The sequence below is a fragment of the Ctenopharyngodon idella genome, chromosome 13, assembly GCF_019924925.1.
Source record: "Ctenopharyngodon idella isolate HZGC_01 chromosome 13, HZGC01, whole genome shotgun sequence".
NCBI classification, from domain to species: domain Eukaryota; kingdom Metazoa; phylum Chordata; class Actinopteri; order Cypriniformes; family Xenocyprididae; genus Ctenopharyngodon; species Ctenopharyngodon idella.
Window position 1 is genome coordinate 24,147,360 of NC_067232.1, and position 16,926 is coordinate 24,164,285.

The 16,926-nt window shown below is 38.9% G+C and overlaps 1 protein-coding gene across 1 annotated transcript in view; it reads left to right on the forward strand.

Moving 5' to 3' along the window:
- fgfr3 (fibroblast growth factor receptor 3) overlaps window positions 1-16,666 on the forward strand; it is a 51,893-nt gene extending 35,227 nt beyond the window's left edge. Inside the window, 12 exon segments of the mRNA XM_051917464.1 lie at window positions 1,361-1,505; window positions 3,340-3,515; window positions 5,173-5,318; window positions 5,416-5,537; window positions 6,753-6,863; window positions 6,947-7,137; window positions 7,317-7,439; window positions 9,336-9,406; window positions 11,654-11,791; window positions 13,359-13,464; window positions 13,557-13,683; window positions 13,686-16,666. Coding sequence (XP_051773424.1) covers window positions 1,361-1,505; window positions 3,340-3,515; window positions 5,173-5,318; window positions 5,416-5,537; window positions 6,753-6,863; window positions 6,947-7,137; window positions 7,317-7,439; window positions 9,336-9,406; window positions 11,654-11,791; window positions 13,359-13,464; window positions 13,557-13,683; window positions 13,686-13,744 — 1,515 coding nt within the window. The 3' untranslated portion in view covers window positions 13,745-16,666.
- The last annotated feature ends 260 nt before the right edge of the window (window positions 16,667-16,926 follow it).

Genomic DNA, 16,926 nt, shown 5'->3' on the forward strand with positions numbered 1-16,926 from the left:
AAGTCAAAGAAATATAAAATTATTTTTGTGATTTTAACAAGAAAAAAAATGTTTTTTTTGTTTGTTTTTTTTTTAAATTCAGTAAATCTTCAATTAAAAAAATTCAATTCATTTAAACTATACATTCATGAAAATAAAGGTTCTTTACTGGCATCAATGGCTCCATGAAGAACCTTTAACATCCATGGAACCTTTCCGTTACATAAAACATGCAAAAGGTTCTCTAGATTATTAAAACGTTCTTCACGCTAAGAAAACAATGGTTTTGTTTACTGTTAACTGTTAACTGAAAAGTTCTTTGGGGAACCAAAAATGGTTCTTCTATACCATCGCTGTGAACCTTTATTTTTTTTGCAGTTTAAACTGGTGGGTGGTTAGTGAATAAGATGAAAGTTTTTGTACTGAGTGGCGCAACTGTTTTGTGAATATGAAATTGTATCAGTATCTTAAAAAAGTGGTAGATTAAGCAGCAGGAGTATTTTAATCATTAAGTGTGTGTTCATGTGTGAACGTGCTCGCCTCTGACAAAGTGTGTGTGTGTGTGTCTCTGCAGAGTTTTGTCAGTAATGTAAAAGAGGCCCACGATACGCTGACTCTGTATAATGTGTCAGAAAAAGATGCAGGCCAGTACTGGTGCCGAGCCCACAACTTTTTAGGCATTTCAGAGAATACGTTCTGGCTCACAGTGTCCCAGCCAGGTAAATCTCTCTCCAAACAGCCGCTGTCAATCAAGACTTTGGTGGCGTAGAGTCAAACTCCTCTAAACTCTCTCTATTTCTCACTGCACTTCTCGCCCCCTTCTCACAATAAATAAGCTGACCTGATTCAAGGACTTGTTATGTAAGGCAAGTGTATGTCTGATTCATTTAAATGCTCACTTCTTCTTCTTCCCCAATCAATGCAACAAGGGCATGTTTAATAGGAGCCGAGACTGTGCCACATCACATTCTTATTGATTTTCTCATATATCCTACTGCTCTTGAGTATTGGGACACACACTTCTACATAAATAGGTGTCAGTTTTATCTAGTGAGAGGTTAAATTAAGCTTAAAGCTGGCAATATTCTTCCCGGCTCTTTTTATGTTTTCTTTGCACCCCAAACAGATGTTATGGACGAGAACTAAAGTGACCCGCTGCTGCTGATGGGGCGTTAAATTTTCCGCTAGGGTTTAGGGTTTTACTTTGCTTTTAGGTCATCTCCTCATAAGCAGGACTGTGGGATCTCTGGGTTACTGGTGATGGGTTAACTGATCTTCTCTCGTTCAGATCTTCCTCCCGGTGTTGGGTGCTGTTCCTTTCTCAAGGGTTGTGCTTTACGCATCTGTCTTTCTTTCTCTCCATCTCTCCCTACTTTTCCAGACTGCGGGAATAAATACTACGGATAAAGAGCTGGAGATTCTCTACCTGGCCAATGTGTCTTTTGAGGATGCGGGGCAATACACTTGTCTGGCAGGGAACTCGATTGGCTATAACCATCACTCTGCTTGGCTTACAGTTTTACCAGGTATACTAGTTTCACTTTCTGGGGTTTCTTTTCACTCCTTTGTTCCCAAGTCTCTATACTTCCTGTTTTCCCTATTGTCCTTGCATGTTTTATTCATAGTTTTGCAGTTAAAATGTTTTTGAAATGTTTTCATTGATAATCTCTATGGACCTTAAAGGATTAGTTCACTTCAAAATTAAAATTTCCTGATAATTTACTTGTTTTTTGTCTTTCTTTCTTCAGTCGAAAAGAAATTAAGGTTTCTGAGGAAAACATTCCAGGATTTTTCTCCATATAGTGGACTTCAACGGTTACCAATGGTTTGAAGGTCCAAATTGCAGTTTCAGTGCACCATTGGTAACCGTTGAAGTCCACTATATGGAGAAAAATCCTGGAATGTTTTCCTCAAAAACCTTAATTTCTTTTCAACTGAAGAAAGAAAGACATAAACATCTTGGATAACATGGGGGTGAGTAAATTATCAGGAAATTTTAATTCTGAAGTGAACTAATCCTTTAATCACAGCAGCCTAGTTTTTGTTCATGTCAAATTAAATATGCCACCAGGACTAAAGTGCTCTGAGGAACAACCTGGTAGTTTGTAATGGTTTTTAGATATAAACATGACATATGCAGGTTTTTCTCATAGACTGTTTCCACTCGATAACACACGCGTTCATGATGGAAGTGCTTGTCGTGTTTACTGGAGTATTTACTGATGGCACACAGTCCCAGTATCTGGGAGGCCCCGATTCATTAATTCTTACATCCTCCGTGCTCATCCTGTTATCCAGCTCTCCGTTCTGCTGCTGTAATTAAAATCGCTCATCTCGTGTAGAGCCACTGAACTCTATCTGTGGGGCTCATCACACAAGTGCCAAATAAGCCTCCCGGAGAGAGCGGCATTATGGGATGTTTGTACCTGCATGGGGGCGCGATAGCATGTTAATTAGTTTGTAAGGTTGCTGTAAATTAACTGCAGGCTTTCTGTTTTATAACTTCGAACAAACAAACTAATGATTGACTTAAGATGATCTCTAATCTAACCATTAGTAAGGCTTGTTTTCTAAAGTTGCTCTTAGTTTTTAAATGAAAGTCTTGAGGCTGTAGTAGTTAATGGCCAATTTATGTTGGGTTTCATGTTCTTTAAGTTTATAAACTGAATTTTATGTGTATTAGAAATAAACAGGGTCCAAAATGTACACAGGTGGATGAATTGAGAAAGTTTACGGCCATAAATATTTCTAATTATCCTTCAGCTGTTAACATTATAATTTTGTTCGCGGTGGTGATTTTATAGTCCACACGTCACCACATTTAGCTCTAGAAAAAAGACATTTAGGCATCCCAGATAAACCTCTGATGTGAAATGTTGTCGTTTGCATTGCTTACATCAGTAAGGTTCAGACTATTATAATTAAATTTAAGCCACAAATTATGTTGCAGTCCCTTATAAAACTTCACTTATTTTCTTATTAAAGCCAAACTTGACCAATTTTGCTTGCATATGGCATGGGATCTCATTTTGGATCCTAATATCAGACAACACTAATAGAAAAGTGGGCCATTTTAAAACGTCTCAATCAATGGCTGTCAGAAATCGCATACTCTCTTCAGTAGGTACTTCTTTAGAATAAGTAACTGCTTCCCAACCATTTAAAAAGTACATTCTATATATAGTAGTATGAATGCGTGTCCGTATGTGCTACATCCATCATGATGTCATTGTCATGTGACCTACAGCATCAGTCGCTTCACTAGCATTCACAACATTCATAGTTTCACCTATAGTGCAACACATTTCTCTCATAATGTCATCACACACGTCTAAACTGTGCTCTTGTGCTCTGTGTCAGCGGTGGAGATGGAGAGAGAGGATGACTACGCAGACATTCTCATCTACGTGACGGGCTGCGTGCTCTTCATCCTCACCATGGTCATCATTATCCTCTGCCGTATGCGGATGAACACGCAGAAGACTCTCCCCGCGCCACCCGTTCAAAAACTGTCCAAATTCCCCCTCAAGAGACAGGTAACAGAAAGTAGATACAAGATTTGATCAGCTCATTTCTCTTTCTTTCTCTTTATATCCTCTCTGAATTGCCATGAATGCATCATTTTAATGCTTTTTGTAGTGTTTGGGCTATTTGTGTGTATGAAGACGTACTGTGGATGCCATAGATGCGATGTGGCAGAGGGATATTCATGCTCTCTCGGTGACTGCCAGTGTTTAGATCATGTTTCTCTCCTGCTGAAACTCGCTCTCTCTCAGTTGTTTTAAACATTTTAAATCGCAGCAGCTGCAGCTGAAACACTGTCTCTCTAATCTCTGTTGCTCTCTCCATCACTTCTTCTTTTTCCCTCAAGTTATTTTCAGCAATCAAAGTCTGACAGTGTCACGCTGGAATCAACTCAAGCTACATAATCGTGTTGCAGTGTTTTTTTCTCTCTTTCTTTTCTTCAAATAGTGTCTGTGTAGGTGTGTATTTTGAACTAGTTCTGATTTTAGAAAATATTGAGATATCATTGTCAGACAGCTTGATCTTCCTGCTGCTGACATACTTTCTCAGTGTCTCATGAAAGTCTACATAGATTTGCATTTCCTAAAGGAAATAGCAGTGCTTGCAAGGAACTAAAAGTACAGTCCTCCAGTTACAAGCAAACTTACGCACTTGTCGTTCTCATGATATTCATCACACTTTATGTGTTAATTCTTATGCAAAGACAGTTATAGATGGCTAAAGAGATGCAAATTGATGCAAGAAAGAAGACCAATCACAATTTGATTTGCAAATTTATATTATGATGATGCCATGGCTGCGCATGGGTAGTGCATTTTTCCAACTGTTTTCAATGGGAGCGCCGCATTTTTAAAACGCCAGGAGCATAACGAGATGCTGAGTGTCTATTTCACGCTGAAGCACTGAGCGCTAAGCGTTTTTACTGGTCGCCTCGAGTTGAAGGATGTTCAACTTTGGGTAAAACACACCGCTCATCACTGTCACTTTTTACCCAGCCGTCCAATCACAGTGGAGGAGGGGCGGGACAAATGCCACACCGACCAACCGCCACATTCTACTTGTACAACATCAACAGATGACAACAACAAGCATAGTAATGGAACAAAATAATATCAAACAAGAGCCAAAGCAAATACTTTACACTGTATCGACATTTTTATACAGAAACAAACTATATGTACTATATTCCGTATCATAGCAAGCGAAGCGTCTCAACTGAAAAAAAAAAAGCACCTAGCGTTTTCAGCTGACTAAAAATGCTTTAGTGATAATACGGCCTAACTTTATCTCTGTGCATCAAATGTAAGAAAGAAATAGGGGTAGATGAGCTAGTGGCTCCCAAGCACCTGTTCAGATACAAGACAAGACAGCAAAACTCCAGATTGTCGCTGTGTGTGTGTGGCGGCAGGGAAATTTTGCTTCACACACTCTTCTGTGGTCCATTACATGGAGATCTGACAGTTACAAACCTTTCTCTCTCAGGAGCACTCCTCTCAGGAACAGACACCATGTTTCTGTCTGCAACACAACACTTGAGTAGATGACCTTCTTAAAATAGACATCTTGATTCTTCTTCTCTCTCTCTCTCTCTCTTTCTCGCTCTTACTCTCACTGTCTTGTACTCTTTCAGGGACAATAACATGCTGTTTTTATTCTTTACCCAAGCAGGTGTCCTTGGAATCGAACTCTTCCATGAATTCAAACACTCCATTGGTCCGGATCGCCCGCCTGTCATCCAGCGATGGGCCGATGCTGCCCAACGTTTCTGAGCTTGAACTGCCCTCTGACCCTAAGTGGGAATTTCCACGTACAAAGTGAGTTACAAGCTGAAGTGAACATCAAATGACCAGAGAGTTTTAGTAAAGCAAATTGTTTGTTCCTTGCTCACTGTAAATGATGATTTGGTTACAGACTGACGCTGGGAAAACCATTGGGAGAGGGCTGCTTTGGGCAGGTGGTGATGGCTGAAGCCATTGGGATTGACAAAGAGAAACCCAACAAACCTCTCACTGTTGCTGTCAAGATGCTCAAAGGTGAGTACGTTCAGATGCTGTAAAGCATTGCATTATATGTATGTTTTATGTATAACATCAGGGCTTGAAATTAACATCTGCCAACTCGCCAAATGCGGGTGGATTTCAGCAGTGCTGTGTAACGCAGTCATTCCTACTAGCCACTTTGGCGGATTGAATTTTATATATATACATTTTTTATTTGTAGTCTTAAAATATTGATTTTTCGATACATATCAATACTGAAATATCTGAAACGCTTCTAATACTCATTTCCGCAAAATAGATACATGATACGAGCTGCGCTTTCTCTCCCTCTCATCTCTCTGACAGTGAGTTGACGCACAAACCCGCCTCCCCTCACTCACTGTTTCATTTGCTCCGGATGAATATTGTTGGTGTTACAAGGCTTAAATTTCGCCGTGGGATTGCACATATTGTGCATAATTTTACTCATTCCCGCAGATTTTGTTCTCATACCTAATGTGCGCACATAAAGCGACCTCTCAGTACTAAATTGAGTTCTTCACTGCTTATTGCGCTTGAACAGTCAAATACACACTAAATAATGTCAAAACGCTGGTCTTATAAACAGTTAGTTATGTTTTAAGTGGACGTAAACCATTGAGAAAGAAAACGCATGTGTAACAGTATAATGGATCAGTGTGTCAGGTCTTAAAGTGACAGCAGCCTAATATACCTGCTGCCAAATTATGAGATAATAAAAAAAAAAATCTCATTATCATAATGCGCTAAAAAACACAGTAGATGTGCTTAACTGTTATTAATAATATATGCACTACCATTCACAAGTTTGGGGTCAGTAAGTTTTTTTTTTTTTTAAAGAAATTAATACTTTTGTTCAGCAAGGATGCATTAAATTTATCAAAACTGATAGTTAAGATGTTTATAATGTTACAAAAGATTTCTATTTATAATTTATATTTGTAAAGTCTATAAATCTATGCTGTTATCTGCTGTTCTTTAGAGCTTTCTGTTCATCAAAGAATCCTGAACAAAAAAAAAAAAAATGTACCACAGTTTCTACAAAAATATTAAGCAGCACAACTGTTTTCAGCATTGATAATAAGAAGAAATGCTTATTGAGCACCAAATCAGCATATCAGAATGATTTCTGAAGGATCACGTGACACTGAAGACTGGAATGATGATGCTGAAAATTCAGCTTTACCATCACAATAGATTACATTTTAATTACTTTTTTTTTTTTTTTAGATGATGGCACAGATAAGGACCTGTCAGACCTTGTGTCTGAAATGGAGATGATGAAGATGATCGGAAAACACAAGAACATCATCAACTTGCTGGGAGCGTGCACACAAGATGGTCAGTACACGCACACACATAAGATCACAGCTTTGATGTTTGGCTTTGATTTTTCCGACTGAATTGTTTCTGTGTTCATACAGGTCCTCTGTATGTGCTGGTGGAATATGCCTCTAAAGGGAATCTTAGGGAATACTTGCGGGCAAGAAGGCCTCCTGGGATGGACTACTCATTTGACACCTGTAAGATCCCGAACGAAACTCTGACATTTAAAGACCTGGTGTCCTGCGCCTATCAGGTCGCCAGGGGTATGGAGTACCTGGCCTCAAAGAAGGTATCACATTTACTTATCTTAGTTTGTAAACTCATTTGAATAGAAATAATTTAAGAGGCTTGTAATGTTTATAAAGTTTATAAATGCTGCCAGTTATTATTTTCCAAGTGTGTAAGTCATAGTGTGTATTTATCAGACTTGTGCATAAAGGATGGCCCTCTTTCTGTTTGTGTTGCCAGTGTATCCATAGGGACCTCGCGGCCCGGAATGTTCTAGTTACCGAGGACAACGTGATGAAGATTGCAGACTTCGGCCTGGCTAGAGACGTGCACAACATTGACTACTACAAGAAGACCACCAACGTAAGTCGACACTGATTATCAATCTCAGAATGCTTGAAGGATAGCGCTCTTGGGTGGCATTGGATTGAAGCACAGAGATGTGGTTATGCACTGTATTTCAAACGTTAAGCCTGTATGTGTCGAATAAGTGTGTGTAAGCTCAGGAACTTTTGAAGGTGCTTTATGAGCAGCTTGTCATAAACGGATGAATTGTTGAATGAGGTCTGGAGTTGGTACTAAGAATGTGTGGGTATTGGCGAGGACTGGACGGTATTGAATACATCATGGTTTACCTGGCCCACTATGCATTGTAAAATGCAGTATTGGGGTGTAACTAACCAAAACTAGCAGTGTTGCTAACTACACTACATTTTCAGTAGCATGGCATTAGCTTAGCTATGGTATAAACAACTGAGCTGCACACAAATTTGCATACTATACAGTAGGTACTACATCTGGTTTGAAACTTATGACTGTTAAAAAAAAAAGTACATTCTATATTATTAATGTGTCTAGTATGAATGCAATTCAGATGTACTACATCTGCCATGTTGTCATTGTCATGTGACCTACGCTGTCAGTTGCATTGCTTTACTGCCATTCACAAATCAATCACAAATCAATCGGGGCAGTTGTGGCCTAATGGTTAGAGAGTTGGACTTGTAACCGCGGTCGCGGTTGCGGTTATAAGGTCGTGGGTTTGAGTCTCAGTACTGGCAGGAAATGTAGGTGGGGGGAGTGAATGAACAGCGCTCTCTTCCACTCTCATTACCCACAATTGAAGTGCCCTTGAGAAAGGCACCTAACCCCCAATCACTCCCTGGGCGCCACAGCAAAAATGAATTCGGACATACTACTCGCGCTCATAGGGCTCTATCATACACCCAGCGCAATGTGACAACAGGCACGACGCAGGTGTTTTATGCTAGTTTCAGCCCGACACAGTTATCATTTTCACGTCCAGCACCCACGTTGTTTAAATAGGAAATGCACTCGTACCCATCTGCACACCCATGGGCGTGCTGGTCTGAAAACGAGGTGTGTTCAGGCGCATTGTTGGCGTGTTGCTATTTTGACGACTGCACCATTGACCAACAAAAACCTGGTCTAAAGTCAATGGCGCAATATTTTTTTTTTTGGTTATTTAAAGGGCGCGTTAGTAATATGCACCTATAGGAAGGTGCACAACGTGCGTACACCCTGCTTGTTACACACACAGCAGCACACAAACATGCCAAATATTAAAAATAAAAGGATTCCTCTCTGGAGAAGCATTCAGTCTTTTCAGTCTTTTAAGTCCCAAATCCGCCATGGCGCGCCTGGCCTTTAAAGGGAATGGGAGATGAGACTCTGATTGTTTTATTGCACGTTACGCCCAAAACACACCCATGACTCATTAAGAAACTAGGTATAACACTTTTGGACCATGCGTCTGGCACACCGACCATTTTTTCCGTCATTAAACTAGCAAAAGAGGATTCGGACGTGCCCTAGGTGCACCTGCACTTCAGACCATGCGCTTAGATCGGTAAAATAGGGTCCATACTGTTTTTTGCCTACTACAGTATGGAAGTAGTTGAACTACCTTAAATTAGTTTATAGTAGCTTGTAGCAAGATCAAACAAGCTTCCTAACACTGGTAAAATAGATGGCATGTGTTGGATGGAACTGTTAGGTGTTGTGACAGCGGGTTTTAGATGTGGGGTGGGGTTGGTGAAGTATTTGGATATTCGATGGGACAGTTGGAGATTAGAGCACATTGGGGAATGGGACGATATTGATGTGAACTGGTGAAGTGTATTTATATTAGATAGGACAGTAGGAGATTAAGCTGCGGGACTGTTGATGTTCGTTGGGCGTCTGTATGTCTTGCCGGGTCAGCACCGCTGTTGTTCTGACTGATCTGTGTCCTTTCAGGGTCGTCTCCCCGTCAAATGGATGGCACCAGAAGCACTGTTCGACCGTGTCTACACGCACCAGAGTGATGTGTGAGTTTACATTGCCATGCATGCCTCTTCTTTTTTCCCCTCCATCACTTCATGCCATCTGTTCATAAAGTTCATCAAGCAGTAAAGGAATGCATGTGAACACCATAACACTGCAACAATAGCATCAAAGCCATCCGAGAGTGTGCCAGTGTTTCCTGCACCGGAATTGAAGACATAAAAAAAAAAAAAAAAAAACCTTTTTTGAATCAAATGTAATGTGTAAAAAGGCCTGAGAACTGATAAATTAAAGTCAACTGTTGTGGTGTCTTTGGTGGCTGTATTCAACTATAAACAATACATATTCAACAATACACATAGTCCAATTCAAAAGGAGTTCTTTTAATGAATCCATCAAAAAGACTCACTAGCCTGCAAGTAATCAGCTAATGATTGTAATGATCCATTAAATCACTTAATTCATCAGAGCGGTTAATGAATTAATAACTTACTGACTGAGGGTCCATTTACACAACACTGTTTTCAACATTTACATGACAATGCCGTTTTAGGGAAATGAAAAATGCAAACTTTTGAAAATGGGTTTTTAAAGTGCAAGTTTTTGTCTCTGTGCAAACTACAAAAACGCCAATTTGTGAAAGTGGTGATGTCATGAATCAGAATTGTGTGATATAAAGTCAGAATTGCATGATATAAACTCGCAATTATGAGGAAAAAAAGTCAGAATTGCAATTTTATAATCACGCACTTCTGACTTAACTCACAATTGTGAGTTTAAATTTCGCAATTCTGACTTTTTTTTTCACAGAATTGTGAGATATAAACTTGCAATTGTGTCCAATGTCCAACTGTGAGGGAAAAAAGACTGACGTTTTTTCTCAGAATATTCTCAGAATATCTCACGCTCTCACATCAGAATTGCGTGTTATAAAGTCAGAATTGTGAGATATAAAGTCGCAATTCTGACTTTATAACTTGCAATTGCGAGTCAGCATATTGAAGCTTGTTTCCACCACTAAATAAAAAAAATAAAAAAGGTAATTAGGTAATTGCAACTTCTTATCTCACAATTCTGACTTTTTCTCTCAGAATTGTGAGATAAAAAGTCGCAATTACCTAATTACCTTTTTTATTTTTTTATTTAGTGGTGGAAACAAGCTTTAATATGCTGATTTGGTTCTCAAGAAACATTTCTTAAAATCAATTATCATAATATTTTTGTGGAAACCGTGATCCTTTTTTCCCCCCAGGATTCTTTGATGAATATAAAGACATTAAAAAATATTGCAAAAGATTTCTAATTCAAATAAACTATCAATTTTGATCAATTTAATGCACCCTTGCTGAATAAAAGTATTCATTTCTTTCAAAGATAAAAATCATACTGACCCCAAATTTTTGAATGCTATTTCATGAGTGTATGTTAGCACACTAGTGTGTACTTGCACAGCAGGTTTTGATTAGTATGTTAGTATATTGCACACTGTCTCTCAGTAGACCGAGCACACATTCATCACACTCAGACTGGTACATGGAGCTGCACTTTCCAATATGTCTAAATACACTTTAATCACAGCTGGCCTAAGACAGCAGTAATAAAATAATATCTCCCTCTGCCTATAGGCCCTACTTATCCTATGATATATGAGCAGTGAGCCTTTCATTCACTGTGTGTGTGTGTGTGTGTGTGAGCACCACGCTGATGGGCGTAAATGAGATTTGACTCCGACATAAAGCTAATGAACGGATAGTGATATAATGACGAGCCAATTATTCAGCCCCCATAAGGCTTCTAACTGACTGTGTGTGTATGTGTGTGTGCGTATTTGGCCGGGTAGCATTAGCTGGCTCATAGCTCCTGTTGTCTCTTAGCATGGCTAATTTGATTAGCACTGCTCAGTGGTGGCGTGGGAGGAATGGGGCCAAAACAAAAGAGCCCTGAGTTAACAGAGCAGCTTGTGATAACACACACCCACATACACATATGTGCGCACACACACTCGCTCTAGTTTAATAGACTCACGTCTCATATCACAGACATACATTATAAGCCTCAGTGAGAACCAACAAAACTCCTCTCTCACATCTGCCAAGTATCTACACCCCAGAGAGAGACAGACAGATAGAGATAGTGAGAGTATTGTTACACCACTATTTCAAGCACAATCAGGCCTAACAAGTGTTTAGACACTTTAAGTCACTAAATTGGACTTATATTTTGCACTACACTGTAAATGTGTGATTGTTGTGCCATATTTGCCCTGAACTGTGACCTCTCTCGCATCTCAGGTGGTCTTACGGGGTGTTATTGTGGGAGATTTTCACACTGGGCGGCTCACCGTACCCAGGTATCCCAGTGGAGGAGCTCTTTAAACTGCTGAAGGAGGGCCATCGAATGGACAAACCTGCCAACTGCACTCATGAACTGTATGTATATGATTTTCTTTGCATTTTAATCTAGAAAAACTCTTAAAATAATGTTGCTGAGTCTATAATAGCATATGACAACCATGTATGGTAGAACGTGTAGAGCTGTATAATCTAAAGGCCCATTTACACCAAGGACGATAACTATCACGATGACAATAAACGATTTTAAAATCGTTCTAAATGTAAAAGAATAGCAGAGTCCACATCACATCTATAACAATAACTGCACAGAGGAATGATATTGTTGGAAGAATGGCAGAATGTTTATTGTTATATCTTGTAAATTATTTACAGATACTCTTGAATTTAATATTGTTTTGATTTTACAAGTAACAGCTGTAATTGTTCAGATTCAATTTAATTGAGGTACACTTACATAGACCAATTACAAGGGGGCGAATATTTGCAGCGCTCAGGCCATGCCTTAAATATCGTAATTACTATATAACAACCCAGAAATTAAACTCAACATTATGTTTCAATGGCAACACTTTAATGCCAACATTAATCTGTTAATTGTCAATAGACAAAACCACAATACAACAAACAACAGTTGTTTAAATGATTATAAATGATAAATTATAATCAACTTTCGGATCTTAGTTACTTCTAGCTACATTAAACTGTATTGTATGCATTTCATTTACTTTCAGATTATTATTGCATTATTAAGACATTAACAGTCAATAATAGGAATTATTAAACAGAAATATTATGATTAACTTCATTTTACTGCTGAAGCCGCAGCCATTTTGGGTGTTTCCGCATGACGTTGCAGCAGTCAGGTGGTGCGAGTCTGAGCTCTCAGAAAATTCAGTTATAATAAACCAGTTCTTTGAGATTGGGGGTGTTTTTTGCAAGTCAGAATATTGTACTTATGGTCATTTTGACATGGCGTGGACGCACCTATTGTCCATCGATTTCTAGCACTAGCTATGTTTCCTACCAAAGTTGCGAATTCAACTTATGTGCAAAATTTGAATATCGCATAAAACATTTGCGAATAAAGCAGCGTTTCCATCCAGTGAGTCGAAGAGAATAAAATCGTCACTTCCTGATAAACTGGTGCTAAATATCGCTAAGGAAAGTAGGAGAAGCCACTGTATATAATAATTTTCATATATAATAAATTACTTAAACTGTTTGGGAACGTTCTGGGAGGGAATTATACCAAACCACTTTGACGACAAACTTTGCTCAGGCATTTCAGAACAACAAAAATAGCATTTCAGATGCTGTGCAACGAGATCAGTTCTGCCATCCCATCGCGCAAAGTCACATTTTTTTTTATGCATATCGAAGAATTTATTCGGTAAACATGTTTCCATCGTAGTTTATGCGCAAGCACAAATTTATCCAACTCAAATGAGCGCTTATGTTTTTTATACGCATTTTTAGAATTTATGTGCATCTTGGCGTTTTCATCCAGAAGTTTTTTATGTGATATCCCAAAAAAGCACATAAAAATAGGTGGATGGAAACATAGCTACTTTTGCAGCACATGACACCTGTATGTACCGTAGAGTAAATGCATATATTGTTTTGGATCATGTGATTTGTGCAGGTACATGATTATGCGGGAGTGTTGGCATGCCGTTCCTTCACAAAGACCCACGTTCAGACAGCTGGTGGAGGATCACGACAGGGTTCTTTCCATGACCTCCACTGACGTAAGAGCTCTTGTGCATCAAACCAAACACCTCAACTCTTATACACCTAACTGTTAAAGTCAATTCTGATGTGTGTGTGTTTGATCGTTTAGGAGTATCTGGACCTGTCGGTACCGTTCGAGCAGTACTCGCCTACCTGTCCGGACTCCAACAGCACCTGTTCCTCCGGCGACGACTCCGTGTTTGCTCACGACTCCTTGCCTGACGAGCCCTGCCTCCCTAAACATCACCACCACAGCAATGGGGTCATAAGAACATAAGGACACTCGATGGTTTGTGAGGACCTTTCGGTTTGCTGCACTGGACCGGCATGTAGCGGCAGTGCAGACGGGGCTCCTGGCTCAGTGTGGATCTCATGAAACGCTCAACGAGAAGCTTCAGACTTCCAACTGTTCACGGGTCTGAAGGATAGATTACGCCCTTGTCCTTCAGCTCCTCCTTTTCTTCCAAATCATTATTCAGCTTTTTGTCTTCGAAAAGAGAATTCCTATTTTTGTATTCGGCCAGTTTCGTTTTTCCTTTGCGCAACGCAGTCAGAAGGGACAAACCATTCCGTGCCTACCAAAAAAACAAACAGACAGACAAATTGCTGGACAGGATACAAAAAGAACGGATCAACACTGTGTAACAGCACAGTTCTGAAGCGTTCTGTCACGCGTGGACAGGAAGTGTTTTTACAGCAATATCTGACTGGAGTGAGAATCAAACCCATGGCCAGTCTCTCCTCTCCACTCCTCACAAAGAACTTTTTTCATCCTTTTTTTAATAAGAAAAGAGAGAAAGGTCTCCTAGATGTGAGATTTAATTAGAAGATATATAACTGTGTGCTTTGTATGTATCTTAAAGTTTTTATTGTAAATATATAGATATAAATATGTATCATATTGCAGTCAGTAGCAGTGTACTTTAAAAAAAAAAAAAAAGAAAAGAAATAATGACATTTTAAGAGCAAGTGAGCATACACTGTTGAGATCATGTAAACATTTAATCTCAAAAAAGCAAAACAAAAGTTTTATTTGAATTAACATGTATATTTGTAAAGCTATTTATAGACATAAGGTTTTTAAGGGGGTCTAAAATTATAGTCGGGTTTTGGTACTGTAAACAAAGGGTTTTTCTTCTTTTAAATTTTGTAAGTTATTTACCACAGATTTTATTTTTGCTTTTTTTTTTCTTATTCCATTTCTTAGTTTACATTGACAAGAATGTATGAGAAACTAATTGGCGATATCAGCAGAGTAAAATTATGAAATTATGAATTCTAAAACATGAAATAAGTTGCTTTGCCCGTATCTCAGTATTGAATTTCATGATAAAAGGACCACAAGTGCTTCTGCTCTTCATGAGAAAACTGCACTGATTTTTAACTCCTGTCAGACTCACACTTAAAGCACTTTTCATCGTTTTTGTATATTAAAAATCTTCATATTTGGGCTTCCATGCATGAGACATAAGCAGATCTGTTCACCAAAACAGTGTTGGTTTCCCCTGAAGATGGGCGCTGTGATCCTTTCATCCATCTCTATGATATGAAGGAGTGCTATGTGGGTAAAACCCAACATGGCATATAGATATAGATATGGTGAAACCATATTATGAGTTTGTTGCTCTTATTTGCTCTTTTGCTAATGAATATGTATAATAAGATTTCGAGGTAATCCTCCGGGTCGGTATGTTTGCAAAGTGCCAAAATCTTTCTCTCTGCTCTGAGTTTTATGTTAATGAGTACAGAACCGTTATTGCTATTCAACTCTAGCATGCATGGTTGTCAGATGAGTGTCTCTGGCCCTGCGAATCGAAGCGAAGCATTATGGGATAGCTTGGTCGTGTCTCAGGGCGTCCTCAGACAAATGCATTCAAGCAGAACGCCGGCAATAATATATAATGGGGAGAAAAAGAGGATGATTCGCTTGCTGCTAAACTACGAAAACTGTAGATTTGATACGAGATGACTGTACAGGTGCCGAGCAAAGCAGTCGCTCCCTCCTCCTGCAAAACATTGAATTTTTGTACTTGTTAAGTGCCTGGGAGGGAGCCGAGTGGCTGAATATTGTGACATACGGTTTGAATGTACAGCCACATCGATAAAAGATATAAGCAGGGTGTTTCTTAAAACGATAAAGTCAATATTTGTACGGCACTTTGTTACCTTAATTCTCAGATTGGGTTCTCAAAGATATGGATGGCGTTGTTCTGTAATTTCTTCTTCCAGCTGAGGGACATCGTGTTCTGTTGGATACAGTGTTTTGTCCGTTATGTGTTGAGTTCTTCGTTTACTGTTTGGTGTGGGATGGCAGGGCAAGCGATCGCTCTCAGCTTCCTTTTTTTGTGCAACCTGGAACCTCCGGCTCACCTCCACATCCTCCGCTCTACTACTGACAGCCCTCTTGCATTGTTTCAAACATATCAAACAATGTTGCTGGTCCTTTTCCCTCCTCGTCACAAATCGACATTATTTATTTCCTTGTATTTATGTTTTATTTTGTTTTTCTTTATCCGTTTCCTTTCATGACATTGTCTTATTCAAAAGGCCAGCATTCCTTCATGCTTTTGTGTTTTAGGGATGGAGGTAGAGCCGAGATGCATTTAGGGGTTGAAGAAAGTTTTCAATGTTTACAATGAACATCCAGACAGTGTCAAAGGACAATGTGTTTCCCCAGCACTTTTAAAGTGGCTGGATGATGAGCAATACTGGTCTGATGTCAACACTCTTTCATTTTACGCATTTGTTCTTTTTCCTCTTAAGCTCTATTTGATAGTGCCATTCAGCTCTTATTAGAATTAAGATATTAAATTAAGTTATAGATTTAAATTTGCAGATGGTTGTTATATGTCGAGTAGATTTTATATAGGTGTGTTTTTGTTTTGTTTTGTTTTAATAGGGATGAAAGCTTCTTTACAGTATTTTCTTACAGAAGAATTGCATTGCATTCCAGGTAGATTTCTTTCTTTATGCGGTGAGGTAACATGTTTGCAGAATTAAAGTCATTCAGCATCTGCATCCCTCTCTGTTTAACAAAAGAATGGAATAGTTGACTAACAGTGTTTTGTTATTTTTCCATATCTCTGTATATGTGGAACATTCCGTTCTGTTTCAGTTGTGCCCCTTACGAGCTGTTAAACCTCTTTACACTCTATCAGTCTGTGCCTGACGGAATTATGCTGTCAATCAAAACCTTTTCAATAAACACAACAAAATGAGTGTTTGCTTGTCGCATACTTTTTAAATAAATACTTGCCACATTCACTATTTCACTTTTATTTAGCCAAGAAGAGTGGGAGAGAAATTGATAAGCATATTATAACATAATCCTCAGTCATAAGTCTTGAGGAATACTAGTGATGGACCGAAGTTTCGGCAACCAAAAAAAAACAAAAAAAAAAACGTGTATATATATATACACGTTTTTTTTTTTTTTTTTTAGCTTAAATGCTTTTAGAGGGCTGAGGTAACAAGATATA